The 24,143-nt window shown below is 36.2% G+C and overlaps 1 protein-coding gene across 11 annotated transcripts in view; it reads right to left on the minus strand.

Moving 5' to 3' along the window:
* Window positions 1-24,143, minus strand: part of STXBP4 (syntaxin binding protein 4) — a 166,939-nt gene that overhangs the window by 56,177 nt on the left and 86,619 nt on the right. For 10 of the 11 annotated variants that reach the window (XM_027034161.2, XM_053212452.1, XM_053212450.1 and 7 more), the window contains 4 exons: window positions 22,315-22,491; window positions 15,075-15,191; window positions 14,516-14,565; window positions 12,335-12,468 (listed from right to left, as the gene is read on the minus strand). In XM_027034161.2, coding sequence (XP_026889962.1) covers window positions 12,335-12,468; window positions 14,516-14,565; window positions 15,075-15,191; window positions 22,315-22,491 — 478 coding nt within the window. Of the gene's footprint in view, window positions 1-5,549; window positions 10,621-12,334; window positions 12,469-14,515; window positions 14,566-15,074; window positions 15,192-22,314; window positions 22,492-24,143 lie in introns of those variants that run through there. The other variant, XM_053212449.1, reaches the window with a different exon arrangement.

Here is a 24,143-nt window from a genome sequence, read left to right on the forward strand (position 1 = left end):
AACTAGATGTTACTAAATTGTAAAGATCAAGATATGCAAGATCCTTGTTCTCAAGGGGCTCATACTTTAATAGAGGAGACAGACAATAAACAAGTAAACCATGAAAAAAAATAGTGTGAAGTCCTATGAAGAGAAAAAAATACGGGAGTGAAAGAGAGAGCTGGAGGTAGAGAGGAGGCCAACATTAAACAGATTATTGGGGTGCCTGGCTGGCTTAGTCAGAAGAGCTTGTAACTCGACCCTGCAGTTGTGAGTTCAAGCCCCATGTTAGGGGTAGGGATTACTTAAATAAATAAAATTTAAAAGAATAGATTGTTATGAAAGCAAACAGGTTGAGGATTGAGTGATACCACGAACTGGCCTTCTCTATCCATACTGTCCTGTTTTTCTCAAGCATACCAGGAGCATTCTATCAGCATTACTATTTGGCGCATTCTTCCACCAGGTATCTATAAGGTTTACTCCTTTCTCGTATGAGTGAAATGCCTGTGGAAGTCTAGTGCAAGGGTTCACAGTGAGCTGGTGGCTAGCTGTACCCATTTCCGGGAAGTTTTACTACTGCTATCTTCTATACAAACTCAGCAAGTTTTTCCTCTCCTTATACAAGACTATGACATTTGGAGAGCCCTTGAGGTTGCTAGTTAGACATAAACTTTATTGTTTCAAACTTCATTGCCATGAAATAAATTTCAGCTGAAGCTGGGTTTCTTTATTGCTCTTTTAAAGAATGAAATGTTACTTGGCAACTGTTTTTAGGCATTTTAGCACTTGGTTTCTTACACGTTCTCAGTGGAGTAATTTAATAACGATAGATTACATAAATCGACATTAGTAGAGATCTTTCACCACCTTCTAAGGTTTCTTGCTTTCAAAAGAAAAAAGAAAAAAGAAAAGAAAAAGGGGGGGGGTGGGGAGAGAATAGTTTATATCAGATTAGGTTGCAAGAACAAAATACTCTTTTACATAATGACAATGAATGAGGAAGATTATAATGATGAAGATAATGATGATATATATTGAGTCCTACCAGGTGGGAGCCACTTTAAACATTATCTTTAATCAGCTAGCCGCTTCAGATACATTATTTTAATCCTCTAAACAATCTTATGAGTTGGTGATATCTTCAATTTCATAGATGAAGAAAATGAGACTCAGGGAGACTACAGAACCCCCGAAGCATAAATCTATTAGGTGGCAGGCCTAGATTTTGAACCTTACAAGGTTCAAAGTATAGTCTTTTTACTATACTATTCTGCTTCTGTACAAGTAAAAATGAATCTATCTTTTCGACAAAGATATGATTTAGGGTACAAACAACTATTTTTTTATATAAAAACTAAAGGCAATTTCACAAATGATACTTCATCTTATCCTGTGACGTAATGAGCCTTAATGCTCCTACTTTCCATTTCATAAATGGAACAAAACTGAGGTTGAGGAATTTACCTAAGGTTTAAAAAATCTTGTTCAAGAAGCAGGTTTTTCTCACTTCCAATGCTCCTTCTCTGTCCCACTTGGACTTTTACTTTCATTAGCATTTGGTGGTTATTTTAAAGGAACAAGAGGGGCACCTGGGTGGTTCCATCAGTTAAGCATTCGACTTTGGCTCAGGTCATGATCTCACAGTTTGTGAGTTCGAGCCCCACGTAGGGCTCTGTGCTGACAGCTCAGAGCCTGAAGCCTGTTTCGGATTCTGTATCTCCCTCTCTCTGCCCCTCCACCACTCATACTCTGTCTCTCTCTCAAAAATAAATAAACATTAAAAAAAAAATTAAAAACCCCCAAAGGAACAAGAAACACAAGCAGCATCGTATAGTCCCAAGACCTAATCATTTTTAGTCTAACTGGTAATGTTGGTTACATAAGTTCATAAAGTCGCACATTTTTAAAAAATATTATTAAAGATTAAGTTTTTGACTCTATATCTTCCATTTCAAGATTTTTATCAGGGCACATTTATTATTCCTTCTGTATGCATTGTTTTGTAAATGCTTCCAAAAAGAAATTTTTTACTGTGAGGTTTCCATGATGCTTAAAACTTACTTTTAAAAGGGATGCTTTAAATTTTAGAATTAACAAATGCTCACTCTAAAAAAAGAAAAAAAATCAAATATAAAGGTTTCTAAAAAAAACAAATACAAAAACAAACACATATTCTCCCAATCTGACCTGAGAAAGCCACTGCTACCAATGAGTTAGGTATCCCTCTCTACCTGACTGGAAGTTATTAAAGCTCCTTAAGCCTTACTGCTTTATTCTGAATATTTGTAAGTCATGCAAATTTAAGATGAGGTAAATTTTGGCCAATTCTAATTGACATAAAAACGAACTCTAGGGGCGCCTGGGTGGCTCAGTCAGTTAAGCATCCAACTTCGGCTCAGGTCACGATCTCATGGTCTGTGAGTTCGAGCACCGCGTCGGGCTCTGTGCTGACAGCTCAGAGTCTGGAGCCTGTTTCGGATTCTGTGTCTCCCTCTCTCTCTGACCCTCCCCCACTCGTGCTCTGTCTCTCTCTGTCTCAAAAAAAATAAAAAATAAAAAAAAATGAACTCTAAAACACAATCTTATATTTATATAGTGCTTTGCATTTACAAAGCACTTTTATACTAGTTCCCTCAATCCTTGAGACTTAGGAAGACTGTATCCCTACTTTACAGACAGGAGGCCAAGACTCCAAGAGGTCATCATAGCTTATCAAATCTAAGATACCACTGAGAATACTACATCTTGCCATTTTATATGCTCAAAAAAAAGGAAAAAAATCCAATTCAATTGTGACATAATGACTTAACTGTACACCTGTGAGATTTGTAGGACTTAATATTAGAAGATCCGAGTTAGGGGTCTGGCATTGCCCTTTCCAAGCATGTGACTGAAGTAAATTATTCAAGTTATCTAAGCCTTGATCTTTTTTTTTTTTTTTTTGAGAGAGGGAATGAGCACACGAGTGGGGGAGAGAGACAGAGGGAGAGAGGGAGAGGGAGAGGAAGAGGAAGAGGGAGAGGAAAGGGGGACAGAGAGAGAGAGAGAGAGAGAGAGAGAGAGAGAGAGAGAGAGAGAGAATATTAAGCAGGCTCCGTGCCCAGTGCAGAGCCTGATTCCATAACCCTGGGATCATGACCTGAGCCAAAATCAAGAGTGGGATGCTCAACCGACTGAGCCACCCAGGTGCCCCAAAATATATGACTGTTTTATTAACATACAATATATATATTTTTAAGTAGGCTTCCCACCCAGTGTGGAGCCCAACACGGGACTTGAGCTCACGACCCTGAGATCAAGACTGGAGCTAAGATCAGAAGTCACATGCTTAACCAACTGAGCCACCCAGGTTCTGCTTCGTATCTTTTAAGTTAAAAACAATAATGTCTATCTCACAGGCTTGCTGCGAGGACATATGGATGTAAAATGGTACTTTCAAAGTGTAAAACTGATAAAACATTTTAAAATCTCCTATATCTATGGCATTATTATCTTTAAATATATTTATCTGTAGTGGTAATATTAATACTCTGTTGTTGAAGGCAGGAACTTCTGGATCTTCACTCAACTGTTGTATCATATTAAATAATTATTAAAGTCATTACTGCACATGACTGCTACTGCCACTGTCTCCCCTGAGATGAGCTGTTAATACTCTGTCCTCAGATGAACTCCAGAGAACACCTATTTCATTAACCCAAAAGCATGTATTCCATTTGGATGAGGACATTTTCAGGCCTCGAGGGAAAATATTCCTTTCTGGCACCATTCACATTTTGCTTGTCCAGTTATAACTGGATAATCCTACAGGAGCAAAACATGAACCCCACTGTAGACGCTCTATTATTGCAGTCAGTTCTAATTGTGAAAGGAATTGGAATTCCATTTTTTGAAAGAGAGATAATGTACTATACTATTTTTTTAAATTTTTTAATGTTTATTTATTTTTGAGAGAGAGAGAGAGATTGACAGAGAGAGGCAGAGTGCAAGCAGGGAAGGGGCAGAGAGAGAGGGAGACACAGAATCTGAAGCAAGCTCCAGGCTCTGAGCTGTCAGCACAGAGCTGGACACAGGGCTCAAACCCACAAACTGTGAGATCATGACCTGAGCCAAAGTTGGACGCTTAACTGACTGAGCCACTCAGGTGCCCCAATAATGTACTATACTTAAACATCAATGCCTTCTTTAATTTTTGAAGCAGGCTTTGTATTTTTTTTTTTTTTTGCCTTTGTGTTGGAAATCATTCTGTGTTACAGTGTGTTCACCCATGTTAGTACTAAGATATATAGGCTTTTACCTGAATAAATCCTAGATGTTGCACATCCTGCAAGCCCCTTGACAACTATATTCCTGCCTGGTGGGAAGAATTAAGTCTCATTCATTTGGTCATGCCCTTCATAGCTCACGGATGCTGGCAGCATATGTGATTAAAGTATATATATGAAACACTTCCTTGGAAATGATCTTCCATGAAAATGCCTATCATGTGGTAGCTCTGGGATTGATTCATACTAGACAGTTTTTGGGTATGGTAAATACTGGAAATATGGTGGCTTTCTGATTTTTATGACTGACAAACTATTATGTTTGCTTCCTATGTACCGATAGAAAACAGTAGATAGTTACTATAGATTGGCATTATTAAATAACTTCAATTCTCAGGAATGTGTTTAATGAAAAAGGCAAATACCCAAGAGTTAATTAATGTGCAGAAGGAACCATAGGAAAATATGAGATAGTTGAAGATTGAATATGACAACAGATAATTGCTTTGTGCTTCTGGACTTCTGGTTACTCACTGACCTCGTATGCGCGTGAATATTACGTTTAAACATGAATACTGAATTTCAGGTGTTTCAAAATGTTATATACACAGATGAAATACTAAATCTCTTTTTAAAAATGAATATTTGTTCCTTGCTATTCAAACCTAGCCCAAGCTACTATCCTGTCCCAAGTCAATCACTGCAAAACCATGTAGTCTTTCTGCTTTTTTTACTCTGCTACTCTTACAGCCCAGTTTTAAACAAAAGCAAGAATGAGCTTTTAAAAATGTAGATCAGATCAGGTTTCTTCTCCTGCTTAAAACCACCGATGGCTCCTATGACACTCAAAATAACATCCAAACTCCTTAGAATGGTGTTCAGAGCCCTGTATGGTCCAGCTTCTCTTTGCATCTCTACCCTTAGCTCATGTTAACTCCTCTGTTTGCTCATATGTATCAGCAACTCAGAATTTCTCCTAAGTCCCTCCAATATGTCAAGATTGCTCCTATCTGACTACAGATGCTGGAGAGGATGTGGAGAAACGGGAACCCTCTTGCACTGTTGGTGGGAATGCAAACTGGTGCAGCTGCTCTGGAAAACAGTGTGGAGGTTCCTCAAAAAATTAAAAATAGACCTACCCTATTACCCAGCAGTAGCACTGCTAGGAATTTACCCAAGGGATACAGGAGTACTGATGCATAGGGGCACTTGTACCCCAATGTTTATAGCAGCACTCTCAACAATAGCTAAATTATGGAAAGAGCTTAAATCATCAACTGATGAATGGTTAAGAAATTGTGGTTTATATACACAATGGAATACTACGTGGCAATGAGAAAGAATGAAATATGGCCTTTTGTAGCAACATGGATGGAACTGGAGAGTGTGATGCTAAGTGAAATAAGTCATACAGAGAAGGACAGATTCCATATGTTTTCACTCCTATGTGGATCCCGAGAAACTTAACAGAAGACCATGGGGGAGGGGAAGAAAAAAAAAACGGTTAGAGAGGGAGGGAGCCAAAACATAAGAGACTCCTAAAAACTGAGAACAAACTGAGGGTTTATGGGGGGTGGGAGGGAGGGGTGGGTGGGTGATGGGTATTGAGGGCACCTGTTGGGATGAGCACTGGGTGTTGTATGGAAATCAATAAATTTCATAAAAAAAAAAAAGATTGTGCCTATCTCAAGGTTTTCATACTTGGTCAGAAAAACTCATCCCATAGATTTTCTCCTGGCTGAATCCTGGCTCAAAAGTCATCTCTTCAAAGAGGTGTAGCATTCTCACTTATACATCACCTGGTTTTATTGTACGTACAACAGTCATCACTGTCTGGGATTGTTCACTTTGCTAATTTGATTGTCCATTTTTACCCTTACAATTTACTGAAGCAGCTTGACAGTAGGGACTTTGTATGCTATTATCCCACTGCCTAGGTCACGGTCTGACTCATTGCAGATACTCAATAAATAGATCGTGAATAATGAAGTAATAAATCTAAACGGTTACTTCAAAAAAAATATTTTAAAGAGACAGAGTGCAAGCAGGAGAGAGGGGCAGAGGAAGAGAGAGACTGAATCTCAAGCAGACTCCATGCTCAGTACAGAGCCCAACGTGGGGCTCGATCCCATGACCCAGGGATCATGACCCGAGCTGAAACCAAGAGTCAGATGCTCATTTGACTGAGCCACTCAGGTGTCCCAATGGTTACCTTTTCTTTATTTCTTAAATTTTTATTTATTTATTTTTCAGAGACGGTGAGGAGCAGAGAGAGGTGGGTACAGAGAATCTGAAGTGGGCTCCACATGGACAGCAGAGAGCTCTATGCAGGGCTCGAACCCATGAACTGTGAGATCATGACCTGAACGTCAGGCAGATGCTTAACCAACTGAGCCGCCCAGGTGCCCCAATGGTTACCTTTTCTTAAGTTACGTATTTTTCTCTCACTTTTTTTTTTTCTGGAAATAAAACTGTACTAGGAAAGAAATTACTTATTTCCTTGAAGCTAACAATAATTCACTCATTTAAAGCAAAATTAAATAACCCAAGCAGAGTTTCTTTCCCAGAGATCACCCAAGATTTGATATATTTTCTTAACAGAACATCACAGTAGTGACCTACTTTCAATTTGCAACAATACAAGAGAATATATGAGTTCACCATTTTCCTTGAATGGTAAGACACCACCAATATTTACAATGGGTATTATCTAGCTCTAAATGATTAAGTCACTAGAGAACAGATCTACTTTACTACAAAAACAGGTAAAATTGCCTCCAAATGGCATCAGAGACATGTAAACTATCCCCTTATGCTTGGAACACCTTCTTCAACTCTAGGAGAAGAAATATATATATATATATATATATATATATATATAAATAGCCATGATAACTTTATGGAGAAGCAAATACCATCATGCCCATTCTAAATAGTATAGCTGACTTTCACCAAAAATATATGACTTCTCTTTTGATAAACTCATGTTAGCTTATAAAAATGTGTGCTGGGAGAAACAAAAAAAAAGCAGTGATAACAGTTTGAGAATCAGACTAAGTACAATGAGAAGATGCTATATCAAGTCTGAGTTCTGGATCTAAAAGAAAAAAAATCATAAAGTCCTACAAATGTTGCAGTACGACGTTTCCCCTTTTTTCTCATAAAACCTTTTCCCATCTGCCTAAATAACTTCTAATTAGCTTCAGAATATAAAGACAAAAAGCATCTATTACTGACATTCTAATTTTAAAAGTTAAAATACTGCTAGTTTCAGACAGTAAGGAACACCTGAATTGATGCAGGAAGCTCCCACAGACAAATATATGTAATCAGATAGTCATTGCTTGGTAGGGGTAAAGTTCACCTTCATTTTCAGTTGGTTGAGTAAAAAATTATATAATTATTCAACCACTCTATAACAGTTGAATATCCATAATTCTGCTATTATAAGAAATGCTGTGATCCAAATACTTATATATGCATTTTTAAGCACATCTCTCATTATTTTCTTTGCAAAATACCAACAGGTAGGATTGTAGGGTTAAAATAAATGACCAACAAAATATTATTTTTGACTTTCAAAAATAGTTTTCAAATAGATATCTTAAAAGCTCTCGATATATACTGCAAAACCGATTCCCAGAAATGTTGTGCCAAATTACATTCCCACCTGTAGTGGATGAGAATATTTACTTTCAACATTAATTACTGGCAGGCCCAGATGGCTCCTAAATTGGATGGATTTTTTTTTTTAATGCCTAATATATGAGTAACTTAAGAAAAGAAAGTGTATTCTCCACAGGAAGATTCCTGCTCCTTGCTTCCTTTGCTCAGGCATCATTTGGGTCCTCGTGGGTGTAGAAACCTTGGCTCCAGGTGCTCATCCCAACCCCATGAATCTCTGAAGCTTAAGAGCTCACTTATCATTACAGTTTTACTCTCTGTTCTTGGTGCAGGGAGACGTGAATTTTTTGGTTTTCATCTTTTAAATACACAAACATAATTTTAAATGTCATTTCTAAGTGTAGGAGCAGAATGGGGAGGTTTTGGCATGAGATCACTCTACCATCTTGGTAGATGGTAGTCTATTCTAAATCTTGACAGCTCTATTTTCTTGCTTTAACACTGTGGACTTTATCATGATCATATATTGGTATGCTTATGTATATATTTGTTTAAAAGATCTTGAATGAAATGTGTGTGTGTATGTGTATACACACACACACACACACACACACACACACGTTATGTATTTCTCTTTATAGAAACTTGATGTAGAGAACTCTACTCAGAATTGGATTTTGACCTTTGAAACAATGTGTGGACCCTCTGGTTGCACTGACATTTAACCACGTTGTTGTTGGAGTTACCCTCTCAAAGCTCTGGCTGGGGCTGGCCAGTGTATACTTGTGTTGTGAGTATAAGGATGATGCAGTAGTCTGAGGGGAGTGAGAGGTGAGCCAAGACCAGAGGTGGCTGTGAAGAGTGGGATGGCAGTTGGTGCAGAAGCCACTGTTCTGGGTTCCCTTTGCATTTAAAGTGTCCTGTGTGCCCCAGTGCATGTCGATGCGTGTGCGCATGTCACTGTGTGTCTTTGCTGCCTAAGAGACCAAGCCCCAGTCAGCTTTCTGCTTGACACAGAATCTGTGTGAATCCTGAGGATTCCAAAAATGCCATTGACTCACCAAGATAAAAGAGGAAAAAGAGTCCATCTGCCCCCCTAGTGAGTCTTTGGCTTTATCCATTACCCCTTCAAATTAGAATGCATTAAGGACTGTCTTCCTGCCAGAAGGACCTCCAATTATCCCATAATTGCCACTGTTGTTAGGCAGGGGGAGTAACAAGTTGGGCATTTGTGCTTTCCTTGTATGTGGCCTCACCTGCCCTATCGAAGTTTTGGGGATTTGCCTGTAACTACAAGTGCTTTTGAAGATTTTTACTCTATTTTTATATTCCATCTATCATTTCCATGGGAATCGTGAAGGAAGGTGGATGCCTGTGTTTGTGCTGCCCATCTACGAGGAAGTCAGTAAGTTCTTATTAAAGACCTCCTATGGAATAGCTGGCCAGTTATTATTATGCGTTTTAAAAGTAGAACTGCTTCTTCCTGCCTTTGTAACAGAATTATTTTGTGAAACTAGATGTCAATCAAAGATTTAAGTTCAAAACAAGTAGTTATTTCAAATAAAGATTACACTAAAACATTATGATATTGACCATGTAAATACTGATGGAGATCGATCGATAGAGGCACCTGTAGGGGTTCCAATACTGATTGAAAATGCCTATTTTGTCTACATGCTATTTCAGTGGAGGCAGTACAGTGGAACAGACCAAAATTTTGTTATAGTTAGCAAAAAAACAACTGAAAGATAAGATGCTGATTGAGACATTTAGCCATGGTTTCCTGTGATGATTACATTATAACTCAAAATTGAAAATAACATTATATGTTATACATTAAGGAAAGCTCTCATCTGTCATATTTTTCAAATGGATCCAAACTGAAAGATTTAGATGATAGTTACTTAATACTTAGCACAGAGAAAAAGTAGTTTTAAATTAGCTGCTTTAGATGATAATAATGTGGTATCAGCATTAGCAGCACCAGCAGTAGCAATGTCCATTAATGAACACCTTATACTACCAGGTGCTCCGTTAGCTACTTTACATGTATCTCATTTAATCCTCCAACCCTGCCAGTTTAGATATTATGAATTCCACCTTTTATATGAGGAAAGAGGACCAGAGGTTAATTAATTTGCCCAATGAAGTTGGATGGCTAATTGGGGTATTCCCTGGGGCACCTCCAAGGATCATCAGAAATTCTGCAGAGCACTGTTTAGATGGGTTCAAACTGTTCCTCGAGGATGCCTCTATGATTCACATAATTCTCCATTGCTACAGCTATCCCGATGAGAGTTGGACGGCCAGGTTTGCAAGGCTGTAAAAAGCACTCGTGCCCTCTGTGATCCTACATCTAGGTTCTTAAGTTGGGGTTTATAAACACTCTGAAGATGGATGCAAATGTTTATAATTGCACATGTCTGGTAACAGGGCTTTCTCCAGATTTCAGTAGAGGCCACTATCTAAAAAAGGTTCAGAATTATCTTCTAGATATTCCATCAGAGACTGGGTTTAAGCTATAACACCCAAGAAATCTGATTCTCATTTCTGAGGAAATCCCATTGTATAACATCCTAGATTATACTTATGTTAAGAAGAAAGTAAAGGCAATTACCCAAGAGAAAATTCTGAATTGTAACTTGAAATAACCAGACAGTCACGCCAAAGGAAATGAGGTAGAGGCTGCAGCTGAATTATCTACCTCATGGTATTAATTTTCTGCTTTCCATTACATATAGAAAAGCGACTGCATAAAGAGAAAGAAAATGAGCTGAGTTTATCTGAATTATCAAACTGAAAAAGATAGGTCATAAAAATTATGAAAGTACTGGGAATACATGCCAATGTTAGCAATTATATCTCTAAATAAATAAAAAAGACAATGCAGAAACTATTTGCTAGTTTAAACAGCAAATGAGGTACAATCTTACGACATAAAAAGTGCCGATGGAATTTTTCACTTCTCTTCCAAAGGAGTTCTGGTGAATTTCAAATATTTTCTTTGAATAATCATGTTTGACAAATGTAAAGGTTAATGTTAGCAAGGTAATTAAAATTAATGATGGCAGTGTCCGCTGGGCTATGTGTGTGTATGCAGGTGTTTCCCTCCACTGGTCCCACCCTAACTTAAAAATGTCTGACATTTTAAATTCTGAGTGTACACATAATACATTAGAAGTGATTATTTTCATCTATCCTGAAACCCACAGAATTTCTTCACATAGAGAGTTCTTATAGGGTTTTTGAAATATAATTTGATTTTTTTTTAATTTAATAGGTTATACAAAATTAAGAAAAAAAACCTCACTGCACAAATTGTGCATGGTTTCCAATTCTCTTTCTATAACATAGTTTTGAAGTTAAAAGTTACCCCAAAGGGTCTTTGAATATTATCCTCTACAAAGCCAAACCATTTACTACACAGGACTTTACTCAAAACTTATTATTTGGGTACTTTGTGAACAAAGAGTTTTTTCTGTGCCTCTCTACATTTATATTTATATATATTTGATATCTCGTCCCCAGCATAGGGAAGATTAAGAGTGGCAAACAGAGACAGTGGAATGCTAGAGGCCAGCATAAAGACAACCAGCAGACAGACTGACATCAAGAGAAGAGACAGAAGAACAAACAAAAGGGAGTCCAAATCCATGAAGAGGCAAAAGTGCTGGGAGACAGGAGGAGGGAAGGATGGAAATGACTGATCACTTAAGCTCTCCCCAAGGATCTCCCTTGTCTGCTGGGACACTGGCATTACTAAGCCTGTTCCCCTGCATCTCTTTCTAGCCCAGTGCTGACTCTGGGGGTGTCCAGGGACAGATCATGCAGTTCTTTAAGAGAGGTATTCTCCTGGCCCTGGCTCAGGAGGAAATGCCTGAGCCAGCAGCTCTGATGAGTGGGGAACTGGTTCAGCTATTCCATAGCCCTTTAATTAATTACCCTGCTGAGTGCCCCAGGGTCTGTTCCCAGTCTTCCCTGCCTGTGATCCTGGACATTTTTTTCACGGTTCTAGTTAACTTACTGTTTCAGCAGTTTTGTCTTTGATCTTTATTGTGTTTTGGGGTCTTTTGCTCAGCTGGGCTGTACCTTCCATTTTATTCCATCTGTTGTGTATTATTCAAAAATCCCTAAATGTTGGTTCTAACCTTCCAGGTTTCCAGTGCTGTTGTGGATTTATTTTTCTATCTGTTCTTCCATTTCAAAGAGACTTTGGATGGAAGTCGAGGCAAAAACATGCCTTAATCAGCTATCTTCTGTTGGAGGCCATTTCAGGCACTTTAAATAAAGTAAATAGTCTCCCCCTACAAGGAGTGTATCGAGATTTTTATCAATTAGCTCTCAGTTTTACTATAGGCAAACCAACGCATTTAACAAAATTAAACTGTCAAGCTTGAAATCTCCTTTTGTTTTGTTAAATGAATTACTGGGGGGAAAAAAGTGAAAAAATGCAGAAAACTTACAATCCATATCAAGTATGGCCCGAACAGATTTAACAAGTTCCTTAGATTCAAGTGCCAGTGTTGCTGCGATGTTACGTCCGTTCCTTCCCAGGGGTGTGAGGGAAGTCTGAGAAGCTAACAAAGCTCTTCTTTCACTGTGATGGCAATAATGCAAAGATGAGCTTATTACACAATAAATAACATCCATCTTGGCTGAATCTGAACTCTTATGTACAAAAATATTTGTATTTCTGGGAATATTGAATTCTTACAGTCATAAAATGAAGTAATCACAAAACATTTCTGTTTTCTATTCTTCGTTATGTAACAAAGACATATTTAAAGAATTAGACTGACCTGATAAGAAGGAGAAATAAATCATTTGTTGGGCTTATTTTGTGAGTGCTTATGTTATGCTAACATGATGTAGCCTTTTATTTAGTTTTGTAAAAATTCAAATGAAGCACTCAGATGTAAATTTATTAAGCATTTACTGTTACTTCTTATAATATTAAATATAATTTCAATGTGTATGTGCTCCTGAAATTTCTCTTAAGCTCTTCCATTTGTTGTCCCTAAATCTAAACAGCATTTATAACACTTTTTGGAGATGCAAATGTCACCTGAAATGAATGCACTCTTTTGTAATTTAAAATGCTAGGTTTTACTGCAAAAAACCATCACATTAAAACTTTCATTTGAAAAGGGACAATTTTAAACTGATAACAAAACTATTATTATTTATAGTCCATCTTCTTAAGCATGATGATATTCATTCACAAGGAGACACTAAAGCATCAATTCTCAAATTCAAATACAGAGCCTTTATTCTGTGTTGAATGATCAAGGCCTAAATTTATTACAGAAGACATAGATATTAGAAAGACTGAACCATACTGTACTAGAGTTTCAGTTTCTAAGACATGGTGAAAAGTTGCTTAATATTGTTTTTTAAAGTTACCTTTTTTTCCATGAACCAGTTTAAGTTTGAGGGTAAGCTCTGGCTTTTGAATAGTCATTTTTAACCTTCATTTTTAATACCAAAACTTCTGAATTATTATTCAAGGTCACAATGAGACCTTGGAGGGTGGGGACGGGAAATACATCTAACCATACAAGGGAATCTGATTCCTGAGTATTTTAACATTGTTATTGAAAATAATTATTATGAAATTCATGTTATCTTCATTTTATCTTGCATCATAAGCAGCATGGAGAGCAATGTCTGATCTTTCATTAGAATAAAGCATGACAATAAAGTGAGTTCAAAAGTATACTATTATCACATAAAGTACAGAGTAATCAAATTACTATGATGTACACCTGAGACTAATATAACATTGTAGGTCAGCTATATTTCAATAATAATTTTTTTTAAGTGTACTACCATAGACATTCTTCTAAGGTTAAAAAAAATGCTATGTGGAACCCTAAAATAGAATAAGAATGCAATGAATCATCATTTATTAAACTGGTGTTTTCATAGGGAAGGGCAGAGTTCTCCTGTCTGCAAGTATGCATTGCTAGAAGTAGAAGTACATTGCTAGTGGCAGCTTTTACAAGATGAGGGGAAAAAACTGCTCTGAAAATGTATAAACAGGAAACTTTCGTTTCTGTATCTCTCATTATGTATCACAGTGACCAAAGACTTGCAGTTTGAAATACATAAATTGTATTAGTATCTTTGTAGCTCTTAGTAAGAAACTTTGAATTGGAAACAATCTGTGAACAGTAACAAAATCAAGGTGTCTTCTCCAAATATGTATATTTTTTTATGTCTACTGAATGTTGAAAATGAAAGAAACCGATTGTATGAACATGTTTTATAAAATTGTTTGCCATAACAACTGATCTGCTGGCTTGAGACTGACCTTTAAAGTGATTTTTATTTATACACAGGATGCTTATAGAACTTCAAGGTAATCCCCTCTTTACAGAATTCCTGACAAAAACAATATAGGTGATTCCTACCTCAATAGAGTACTAGGTTACAGTGACTGACTAAATACCTCCAGGAATTTCTTTTACAGAAATGGGGTCAAAAACAACACGTCCTTGTATCTGTTTCCACAAGACATTAAAAACAGCATCAAATCATTATGTAGCATCTTAAGGCTATTTAAGAGATTTCTGGTATTTTAGTCACAATTACCAAATGAAAAACGTAATCATACTCTACAGTAAACACTTAAATGTTCTTACCTTAAATTTGATAAAGGATAAGAATTATCAGAAAGTAATTCTTGAATAGTCTAGAGACAAATAAGATAGTAAAGGAGATATGTAAGTTTGATATTTTTAAAACATTTTTTCTTACTTAACTGATGTTTATAACCTCCCTCCTCCTTTCACTCCCAATTGATTAAAAGGTGTTTCTGTTATGTGGGGAAAAAAGAATCAATTACATTGACATGCAACGCCACTCAGATGTGTAATAATAGCTATGGAAACATTTTTTTATAGGGTAAATATTTATCAAATAATATTTGTATAGTATTAACAGTTTTGAAAAAGAGTTCAAAAAACATAGTATATATTTGGGACCATGTTATCCTGTCTGGATTATTGCTCTTAAGAATCTATTTGTTAGCTGGTCTTTTCATTATTTATGCAATTTTAAAATTGGCTGCTGGTTAGCATTGCTGTTTTGAGCCCAGAGAATGTCTCACTAGCCACCAAACACCATGACATTTATCTGAGTGTCAGTCATATATAGATTTCTTAAAAATGGGCATAAGGTAATGTTAATGGGAAAATTTACCTCTACAAAATGAAGAAGCTTTTCAGTGGATGCCTCAAAAGTTTTTCGAGCCATTTCCGATTTTCGCAATTGGCAGTCGAGCACTGTGATTCTCTTTCTTAACTCCTGAACACTTTCCTGGATAGAGGTATCAAAAGGAGGGTCTTAAACATTTCTTTGATTTTATATCAGTGGCTCCTATGTTCAGTTTTTATTAACTAATATCCAATATTACCATATTATTTATTTTCTCAGTGTACTTATCTTCTGATTTGGGGAGGCACTTAATTAACTGTATATGCATATTTAAAAGTTAGACTGTATAGGGATGCTGCAAATTTTACAAGATAAGCTGCATATGGCTTTATTGATTCTTATAGTAAAATACATTTGAATTGGGTTTATCATTGTTTTGTTTTTGTTTACAACACGGCTTACCAGCTGCTGACAGAAATCGCTACCAGTGTGGCATAACAAAAATTACTGAGAATACACATATATATTTAATGTAATATGATATAATGTAAAGATGAGCTGGCAGAGAAGTAAAGGAATCCTGTGAACAGTAAAAGAATCCCATTGACAGTAAAGGAATTTCATGAAGACAAACAACAACAATGCTGGGTGAACCTACTTATAAAAGAGAATGCTGAAGCATAATTTGCTCTGAGGGTATATCTTTGGGCACACATGGCAAATGAGAGAACTTTAATGGGTGAATTGGAAAGAAACAAACCTTACAGAAGTAAATCGATGGTTCTGATTTGGGTTCTGGAGAGTAGGTTAAAAAAAAAAACCTTCATGGGTCCAAACTCATGAAGGTTTGAGGTCATAATTTACATTGCCTGTGTGTCTTGTAAATTTATAAGCTGAAATTTTGGTTTAAATAAGTTCCAGACTGGCAGAAGCAAACACAAAACTTCAGTGGAGGGATATTTTCTCAACTCAGATCTCAAAGAATTTCTACATATAATGTGTCAAAAGAACAGGACCTCAGGAAATAAGCTACCATGAATAAAAGTCAGCTGAAGGAAACAAATTATATAAAGGAAACAAACTACATAAAGACAGCAGATATTGGAGTAATCAGATATAGACTATAAAGTAGTGTTTAATGAGTTTTAAAAATTAGGGAGGAATTTAAGACATGAAAAAGGGAAAAATAAACTATAAAAATAGATCCAGATGGCATAAAAAATCAATCTTAAAAATAAAAATATAATCAAAATGAAATCAGAAACTCAATTTATGAGTTTAATATACAATTAGATATAGCTGAAAAGAGAATGGATAAACTGGAAGGCAGAGGTAAAGAAGGTTTTCATAATGCAGCAGAAAAATAAAATGGGAGGATATAAAAAAAGGAGAAGAGGTAAGGAGAAAATAACTAGATGAAGGTATAGTATATACTCAATCTGAATTACACATGAGGGTTCAGAAAGAATGAAAGAGACATAGCTCAGGATAACAATTTGGAGTTTTTCAGATATAACAAAAGAATGTTTCTCAGATCAGGAAACTCAGTGAATCTCAAGCACTATAAATAAAAATAAGTCAACACATGACTCATCACAAACTGCTGAACACAGATGATAAAGAGATCTTAAAATCATCAAGAAAGAAACAATGTATTGCAAACAAATAACAGATTGGCTGCTGATATCACAATCATAGAATAAAGACACTGAAAGAAATTAAGTGCAAACTTACTTTAAATGTAGCACACATGTATTTCAAGAGCAAGAGTTCAATAAAGATGTTTTCAGACAAACGAAAATGAAGAGAATGTGTTACCAACAGATCCTCATTAAACACATTTCTAAAAGCTGTACTTCAGGAAGGAAATAATTTTAGCAAGAAGGACTGAGATACAAAAAAGAATGCTGGACACAGAAAATGGTAAAGAAGGCATCTATTTAAACAAAAGTTGACTCCACAAAAGAAATTGTGATAGTGTCTAACTTATGGTGTTAAAAGTCAAGAAAGAACTAAAATACTGACAAAAATAGAAATTAAGTAGGAAGGAATGATTGGATTTAGGTTTTAAAGTACTAGCATATTTAGAAGCAGGGGAAAATTAGTGATTAGTTTTATAATTTGAGTGAAAATAGAATGTTAAAATTTCTAAGATAATCATTAAAAATTAGAAACAGAGTACATACCTTCTATAAACCAGTAGAAGGAAATACATGGAATGGGAGTTAGGGAACACAGGAGAAATCTGAACCAATTTAAAAAAAAAAAAAAAAAACAGACAAGGAGTACCTGGGTGGCTCAGTTGGTTAAGCATCTGACCCTTGATTTTGGCTCAGGTCATGATCTCACAGTTCATGGGATCAAGCCCCAGATAAAGCCCCATGTTGGGCTCTGCACTGACAGCGTGGAGCCTGCTTGGGATTCTTTCTCCCTCTCTCTCTGCCCCTCCCAGCTCACACTCTCTTTCTCACAAAATATAAACAAAAAATAAACATTAAAAACCAAACAAACAAACAGGCAAGACAAGGCACATTGAAAGAAAAAAAAAAAACACAACCAAAAACTAAAGCACAAATAAAATGCATAAATTAAAGAGGGTAGAAATGAAGCCAACGGCATTATCAAATAAAACAGGGTAAATGGAAAGATCTTTCCAATTAAAGGTCAAAAATTAGTAAGATGAGGGAACAATTCAGCTATATGTTGTTTACCACATACACAATTAAAATGTGAGGACAATGCAAAGTTAAAAGTGAAAGGAAGGAGAACAGATACACCATAAATACCAAAAGAAAACTGTTGTAACTATTTTAGTATTAATCAAAAATAAATATTAGGGGGAATATAAGATTGATAAATTGAAGAGTCACAACATTCCATAAAGGATGATAATGTAATTCCAAGCCTATATATGGCTAAAAACATTACTTTTTTAAAAAAAGGGGGAGATTTTTTCTTCTTATTTTTTTAACATTTATTTATTTTTGAGAGAGAGAGAGAGACAGACAGAATGCACGTGCGTGAGAGAGCACCAGTAGGGGAGGGGCAGAGGAGCGGGAGACACAGACTACAAAGCACAGAGCCTTCAGCACAGAGCCTGACATGGGGCTTGAACCCATGAGCTGTGAGATCATGACCTGAGCCGAAGTTAGATGCTTAACTCACTGAGCCACCCAGGCGCACCAAAAAAAAAAGGAAGATTTTAACACATTTCTCTGACAAAGAAATTAAGATGACTAGAGAAAAGCTGGACTTTACAATTAATGAATCTGATCTAGTGGAATATATAAAATGATACATCAAAAAAACATGAAGAATTCTTTTGAAGCTCACTTTGACCATGTGTGAACACTGGCTATACAGTATAAGCCACAAAGCAACCACCAACATATTTTGGAATCGATTATACTATAGACTAGATTCTCTGGCCACAATGCAATTATCCGGTCTTTTGCTTCAGTGGTGTTTATAAAGACTCAATCATAAACATGTAAATTCTTCCCGAATTCATCTATATATTTAACTTATTTTCAGTAAAAATTCCAGTAGTTTTTTTTCTTTTGGTTGAATTTATACACATAAAAGGACAAAGGGTCACGTAGCCAACATACTTTTAAAGAAAAAGAACTAGGCAGGATGGTCATATATCAAGATTCCCTATAAAAGTTATAGTAACCAAAATCGTATGTTATTTGTGCAAGAATGTACAAATAGACCAGTGAAGGAGAATAGCGGGCCCTCAGAAAGATAAATGCAAATGAAATCTTGATATATGACAGACCTGATTTTGTAGATCAATTAGGAAAGAAGAGGCTTTTGAATAAATGGGCCTGGGATAGTTGGTCGTTCATTTAGTATAAAGAAAGAATAAAATGGATCTCCATCCCCATACAATGCTACGAAACCAATGACAGAAAGATCAAAACTTAGAGGCAGATATAAAGAATATCTTTGGGAATAGAAGAACTTGTAAAAGGGCACATACGGGAAAAGACTGATAAGTATGACTACATGAAAGTCAGTGTTTCTTTTGCCACTGGGTGAAAAGTAAGCCATGAATCTGAGAGAAAAGATTTTTAATAACATATAATTTAATATAGGTGTAGTAACTTGAACATGTGAACAATCACTACATATCAATGTGCAAAGAACAACCTAATGGGAAAAACAATTGAAAGTTATGAAAAGGCATTTCAGAAAACATAAATGCCTGACAAGTACATAAATATATGCTCAACTGGCTATCTGGGCCAGGGCAAAAAGCCCTGGTTTATAGCATTTGGGGGTATAAATAATTCCACCACAGCTGATATGAAGCTACCAAACAACCTGATGTCACTGAATATGCAGTTGAGAAGATATGCATACAATCACCTATTGTGAGCCAGTGCTAGCTGGTCCCAACACACCCGTGGCTCAAAGTCATTAGTAATCAGGGAAATCCAAATTAAACCATAATGAGATTTACTTATTACACCTACCAGATTGACATAAATTAAAAGTAAATGAAAACAATGTGTCAGCAAGGATGTGTGGTAAATAGTATCTCTCATTCACTACTGGTGGGAGTAAAAATTGGCTCAAAAGCTTTCAAACACAATTAGGCATGACCTGGTAAAGGTGATCAATCATCATTCAACCTAGCAATTCCACTCTAAGGTATGAACCCAAGAGAAACTGTTATACATGTGGAGCAGGATATATACAAAAGTGTTTTTATCAACATTGTTCATAATAAAGAAAACAGAAACAATTGGACTGTTCATCAAATACAGAATGGACAAATATACTATAGTATATCCATTCAAGGGAGTACAAAAAAAAAACAATGAAAATACATGAACCAACTATAAATTTCAAATAGATGAATTTCAAAAATAAAAGTTTGAGTGAAAAAAGCAAGAATAATACATGTAGGACAATTCTATTTATATAAAGTTAATAAACAGGCAGGACTCAACAACATTTACCAGTAAGAGATATAAACATATGTGGTAAAATGATCAAGAAAATGGTTAATATTAAATCCAGGAAAGTGGTAACTTCTGAGGGCAAGGGAGAAGATTGTAACTAGGGAGGGTCACTGGATCTTCAAAGGTTTTGGTAATGTTTTATTTCCTAAGCTGGGGGGTAAACAGAAAAAATAAAAAATAAAAAAGCTAAGTAAGTATAGAGATAATAAAAGGGAAAACTTGAGGCACCTGGGTGGCTCAGTCGGTTAAGTGTCCAACTTCAGCTCAGGTCATAATCTTGCAGTTTATAGTTCAAGCCCTGTGTTGGGCTCTGTGCTGACAGCTCAGAGCCTGGAGCCTGCTTCAGATTCTGTGTCTCCCTCTCTCTCTCTCTGCCCCTACCCTAATCATGCTGTCTCTCTCTCTCTCTCTCAAAAAAAAGTAAACATTAAAAAATTTTTTTAATGTTTATTTTTTTTAACGTTTATTTATTTTTGAGACAGAGAGAGACAGAGCATGAACGGGGGAGGGCCAGAGACACAGAATCTGAAACAGGCTCCAAGTTCTGAGCTGTCAGCACAGAGCCCAATGAGGGGCTCAAACTCATGGACCACGAGATCATGACCTGAGCTGAAGTCGGACGCTTAACTGACTGAGCCACCCAGGTGCCCCTAAAAAAATTTTTTTAAAGGAAAAACTTACAGTGAAAAAAACATAGTTACAAAATGAACCTGTGTCTTAAAAAAGAATATTTGAATCTACGTCCTGCAACATCTTGGTCAATGTCTCTTGAAGCAATCTTAAACAATTAAAAAGAAAAAACTTTCCTTCTCTTTCTCCACTGGTATTGAGTTTGGAAAATGTTGAGATGCTCTTGTCTAATATTTTTTCTTTGAAAAATAAACAAAAGATTATTTTTTTAAGAGACACGTTAACGGCCAACTTAGAATCTTGTTAGGAGGAATGGCAGGAGACCCCATTATGCTAAAAAAGAGAAAAACTGAATTAATTACATTGCCAGACAACTTAGGACCAAAATGTCTATCAGCTAAGAGCTGGAACAGAGAATTGCAAATAATCTATGCTTAAAAAAGTTTTTTGAATCAATTCATGAGAACTCTGTGAATATTATATTACTTAGAATGTATTTTTAAAGACTGTTGATTATCCCTCCAAAAGTAAACAGAGTTTTATAAAACTGTACTTTTGACATTTTGATTAATTCCCCAAATATTTTCAGAATCATGTTAAAGTTACTCACATGAACTAAGCATGGATCTCTGATTTCAAAATGTAAACACTGGGTCAAAAATAATAAATATATGTAGTATTTCTAAGTATTGTTGCCTTTTCAAGTAATATAACTTTCCCTTAGCCTTGTGTATTATCAAAGTAGGAACATCAGCTCTTTCGGAATCGGTTTAAATGGGCAGATGTGAGAAATGTATTAGTGCCTCTCAAGAGCTAGCCAAAGAAAATTTCAGATTTTCCTCTTCATTTTGCTTTTCTAAAACTGGTTTCACTTCCACTTGGTATATTTAAGGTATTTAACAGTTTTATGTTTATATAGATAGACATAAATTATTCAAATTTGCTTTATGTTTTCTTGAAAGTTGACTGTATTAGAGATGTAAACACCTATCCTAAATGAACTTGTTGAAGTCATTAAATATGTATTTCAATTTACTTAATTTTCTACCTCAGTGAAGTAAAAATGTGTATGTCTACTATAGTTTTTGAAGACTTTTCAATGAATATAGTATGTATTATGTTAAAAAATCATATAAAAAAATTCCCATGAAAAAAGGATCACATTGCCTTATAAATAGCATTCAGTATTTTGCTATTGAAATTGGAGCCTATTAAATTCAAACTCAGTTTCTTCCTATTAATTATCTTGGCCCTGGGCAAAAATTATTTAACATTCACACTTCCTTGAGTGCTCTAATCAAAGAGGAAAACCCATCCCTAGACTCTCCTCCTCCCATCCCCACAAGGCAAATTAGCAAGTTTAGGAACAAATGGAGAAAACCAATGTAATCAATTAAATGTTAAATAGTTCTAGGACTTACTGCCTGAGCTGCACAATGTTGACCAATGACCCAAATAAATTTGGGTCACATGCTTTTTCATCCCCAAGCTATGTGGATAAAGGGAGGCTCACAACCTTCACCTTACCCCCCCATCCCATCACGACACATCATCCTATCATTGAATAATAGAAGACAAACACTGACCTAGTTTAGAAGTGCAGATGAAAAGAAAATGAAAACAGGATACATGACAACGGCAAGGAAACCATGGTAACTAAAAGAGAGGACGGTTTTGCTTACTTTATTTTGGTCCGAATAATCAGCAAGCTGAGCCTTTAGATCTGTGATCTCGGCCTCTAACAGATGGATCACTTCTTCATAGTCCATTTCCATTCCGTGTGCCTGTCGCTGTGCAGCTTCGGCAAGGTGAATCCGACTTCGCAGGGCTCTGGTTTCTTCAACAACAGCTTTGGCTTCCTGAGGATTGCAAAATTCATGCCATTGAAAAAAAGCCATGTTAAAAAAAAAAAACATACAGTTTAAACAAAATATTTTCCTCCCTCTGGAACTTATAATTCCCAAACTTAATAGATATACATGTGTTCCTCACATATCAATGTGAAAATGAGTCTTCACGTTATTTTATTATGGACAGTAAATACCTGATCTTACTTTTCCTCTGTTGATCTCCTGGATAATTTTCAGTATAGGATTTCCAACTTCACACAGCTAGCATAACATTTGGGAAATAAGGGAAGTAGAAGGGAATTGAAAATGGAGACTAGAATAAGAACTGGTTCAGAAGATAAAAAGAGTAGGCTTCCACAAAACTCAAGTAGGTGGTAGGGCTCATGTTCTAGAAAGGTGCTTACAGCTTCATCAGATACAGCTGAGAGATCTGTGGTGTAGCAGACTTCCCTGTGGTCCAAGCCCAGGACCCAAAGCTTATTCCTAGACATCAGTCTAACTGCTATTTCTCCCTTTTGATTTAAGCCAAAACGTGGAATTCAGTAGCAAAACATATAGCTATTTCTATAGGGTGCAATGCTCACATGACATTTTTGTCCTAGAAGATTCATGTGTCTTTTCTCATTTAACCTCTAGAACAGAGAAAGGCATTATTAAAAACTATTTTATACATAATTAAACAGAGGCTCAGAGAGGTTACCCATTCTGTCCAAGGACACATAGTATTGCCAGAGTTTAAACCTGGGTCTGCTAAACTCCAACATTAATGCTCTTTCACCTTTTTACTCTACAACTAAGTGACAAAACAAATGACAAAACAAACAAACAAATAAAAACAAATAAAAAAAACCCCAAAACTAGCTACATTCTCTACCTTAGGAAGAGGATGGAGTGACCAAAACCATTTGCACTCTCAAAATGTGCTTTGGTGCTGGGTGGACGACAGTCCCCCCAGGACACCTAATATAATTTCACATGGCAGTTATTATACTGTAAACGATTTCTTTTTCTTTACTTGATGCAGAAATATCTTTTCTCTGCAATGGAACTTTCTGCTCCAATTGCCATGGCTAATATTCAACTATGGCTATTTTAATTTTCTCAGAGCTATTACAGGATGCTTGCTTTTGTTTGAGTCTAAATACGTTTGAAATGAAGGGAGAGTTAAGAATATGGACATATTTTTAAGGGTCAATTTTTCATTCATACATGCACTGTTTCCTAAGTACTTATTATATGTCAGATTCTGTTTCAGGTACTGAGGACAGAGAACCTAACAAAACAGACAAAAAGTCCTCCCTCATGCACCCCCTCCCCCCCATTTACACTCTAGTTTGGAGAGATAGACAATAAATTAGGGATTATCAGTGAAGACCTTACTGAGAAGACATTTAATCAGAGAGCTGCAGGAAGCATGGAGCCATGAAGATTTCTCAAAGAGCTTTCTGGGAAAAGGAACCAGTTTGTGCAAAGGCCCTGAGGTGGAACTGTTCCTTGCATCTTTAGAGAACAGCAAAGAAGCCAGTGTGACAGAAGTAGAGAGTGGTAAGGGACAGGAAGAAGGGAGTAGTAGGACACAAGGAGTGAGGGCAGGGATGGTGTTGGGGTGGAGTGGCAGACCTTAAGAGGCTTTTGTAGGGCATCATAAAAACTTTGGCTTT

Source organism: Acinonyx jubatus, chromosome E1 (genome assembly GCF_027475565.1).
Source record: "Acinonyx jubatus isolate Ajub_Pintada_27869175 chromosome E1, VMU_Ajub_asm_v1.0, whole genome shotgun sequence".
Lineage (NCBI taxonomy): Eukaryota > Metazoa > Chordata > Mammalia > Carnivora > Felidae > Acinonyx > Acinonyx jubatus.